This window comes from Propithecus coquereli, unplaced genomic scaffold (genome assembly GCF_000956105.1).
Source record: "Propithecus coquereli isolate 6110/MARCELLA unplaced genomic scaffold, Pcoq_1.0 Scaffold400, whole genome shotgun sequence".
Lineage (NCBI taxonomy): Eukaryota > Metazoa > Chordata > Mammalia > Primates > Indriidae > Propithecus > Propithecus coquereli.
Window position 1 is genome coordinate 1,062,916 of NW_012149731.1, and position 2,793 is coordinate 1,065,708.

Here is a 2,793-nt window from a genome sequence, read left to right on the forward strand (position 1 = left end):
TAAATAAAATAAAAGGAGTAAGGTAGACCTGTTGGATTGGTAGAAGAAGATCTCTGTGATATTTAGAGTTAAATGAGAGAGGCAAGGACATAAGAGTCAGGATAGCATAATCTCATTTATGTGCATAAAAAAAGGAACAGATACATCATTGGGAAGGCAATGCATTAAAATGTTTTGAAAAGGATGCAGAAACTCAAATAGATGCTAGCTAGGGGAAGAAGGACAGTGGGTTGGAGATGGCAGAGACTTATCGTTTTATATCTTTTGGTATGGTTTCAAATTTTTTACCATGTGTCTGTGTTTATTTTAGTTGCAAGCAGAAATTAGGAGAAACAAATAGCTTTCACCCTGTTGCCACTTTTGACGTAGCAAGAGTCAATTACTGTTTTAAGAGTGTAAGCTTTATTTTCATGCCCAACTTAATGCCTAGCATTCATGCATGTGTTTTTTTAACCCACAGGACAACCAAGATGGATCGTCCAGTGAAGGAATCTTTGTATCCAAAATAGTTGACAGTGGGCCCGCAGCCAAAGAAGGAGGCCTGCAAATTCATGACAGGATTATTGAGGTATGTGAACACTGGCTAGTGTCTTTTAATAGGCTGAATGCCATCCCATCTTCATCCGGCTCAAAGCAAGATGTTTGGTCTGGGAGGAAGGTTTAAAGAGTTTAGATGGTTGGGCAGGGGTCACCCTTGTCCGATTGTGTGGGACCAGATTGAGGGCTCATTGCTGTGGCGTTAAGTTTTTGTTAAATATAGAGAAGCCAGAATGTGAGTGGCATGTTCACGATTTGGCTTTTTCGTGCAGACCTGCATCTGTTTTGTGTGCATCAGTTACAGCCCTGTGTGAAAATCATTGGAGAGTTGTACGTTAGTTGGAACCAGATGAGTGAGTCCTGTTGTAAAAATTGTGACTATTCGTATTGGTTACCAGGGTACAATTGTGTCAGCTTTGGAGTCACTCTGATGGCCTCAGCTCACAGCACACAACGGTTTCTACAGATGCCTTGTTCTCTTATGTTTGTCCTCTTTGCCTGTTGTCCGTTGTACAACTTGATCGTCCAGGGATGCGCAGCAAAGGTTGATGTTGGGATTCACTCATGTCATTAGCCACTCCTTCATTTTCAGTTCTTCACTCATCGTTTCAAACTTTCGTATAGCGGGTTGATAGATTTATGCTGGGCGAAGTAGATCTCTCAGCCCCACCATGCGACACTTTGGAATAGCGTTGCACGGTGTTCTAGGATGCTCCGAGTTGCTGAAAGGGAGAGAATTATTTGTTGCTTCATTGTATGGGCTCCTGTTGCAAAGTTTGATATAACTGACTACTTTTTTTTTTTTTTGCTGCTGTTTTTGACCATTTCGATTGCTCTTTTAGTGGGTACATACTTGGGCTAAATTGATTGGATCTCCTATTAGGGAAAAAGTAAATATGAGAATCCAAGAAGACATGCCAGATACCACAAGAAACTCACCCCTAGGCCATAGCTGTACTATAGTACATTAAATAAGAAACCAGAAAAACAGCACCAATACCAGCGGGTGTTAGTTGTTCCAAACACATTTGCGTAGTGCCTGTACTTCCTGAGTATTTTCACGGCCCATTTCAAAACTTCGGACTGAGTGGGAGCTGTGACCATGAACTAAGCCATAAGCGAAGTTCGCGTCACCGACTGGAATGTGGCCACAGGCTTCTCCTGGGGAAAGGAGCATCAGCAGCACTGAGAACAAAGTCTCTCTTTTCCAGTCTCCCCTGGACGCATTCTACAACTTGCTATGCAGCATGCTTCAGGATAATTTATAATCCTCAGGAAGAAACACAGTTAAATCTCATAGGGAAAACAAACTGAACGAGTTAGAGTATAGATCTCACTCCTGTGAGGGAGTGGGAGCAGTGTGGTAACTTGCATATTGAAAGGATGCTTGATTTTGTTTTAATGACATTGCTAATATTGTTATACCCCCTTTGACTTTTTGAAACGTTCTTAAACTTGGAGCTCTTTTTGTGCATGTTTTAGGGTCAATCTTGTACTTCCCAGGCCAGGGTAGCGGATTTTCCCTGACAGGAATTTGCTTGAGCAAGAGTGCTTTCTTAAAGCTCCAATGTGTTACTTACTGTCTTTTTTGATGGTGAATATATTTTCCGAGACTATTGTTCAAAAAGATAAGTACAGCTTCTGTTGCCAAGGGTTTGGAGGAACAGCCAGTTTCTCTAAGTAATGGAATTTCATTGCTTTTATGTTTTGCAAATGAGAAATCTACAGCTGGGCAGGATTTTTCTCTTGGCAAAGGAGGATCTGTATTTGAAATGTTCAGTACGGTTTCTGGTAAGTCACATTCCTCTTTTGGACAGTGTGTAAAATATTAATCATGTCCCAGTGTTGAGATGGAAATGAAGGTGATCACAATGGAGAAACGATGTATGTGTAATTGCAGTTGACACGCCGTGTCCTTCTCAGTCAAATCCTAATCTCTTTTGACATGATACAGTGATTCCCATGACTGCAAGTATGTTCTCTGGTTCACCTCGTCTATGACTAAGTTTATTACCAGACGAGGAGGCATGAATGTGATTATTTTAAGTGTGTGTGTGTGTGTGTGTGTGTGTGTGTGTGTGTGTGTGTGTTTCCTCATCAAGAAGAGTCAGAGGCTTTCTAGTTTTTCACCAAATGTCTTCCTTTTCAGGGGAGTGGGCAAATTACCACTAGATCTTCACCATAAGGACCTTAATTCTTATAAAAGGGTGCTTTTTACAAGAGTTTCTTGTCCTTGCTGCAGAGTTACTCTGCTCC

General features: G+C 41.3%; 1 protein-coding gene across 1 annotated transcript in view; it reads left to right on the forward strand.

Annotated features, from left to right (window-relative positions):
• Positions 1 to 2,793, forward strand: part of PDZRN3 (PDZ domain containing ring finger 3) — a 266,468-nt gene that overhangs the window by 49,266 nt on the left and 214,409 nt on the right. The window contains exon 3 of the mRNA XM_012652864.1: positions 461 to 568. Coding sequence (XP_012508318.1) covers positions 461 to 568 — 108 coding nt within the window. The remainder of the gene's footprint in view (positions 1 to 460; positions 569 to 2,793) is intronic.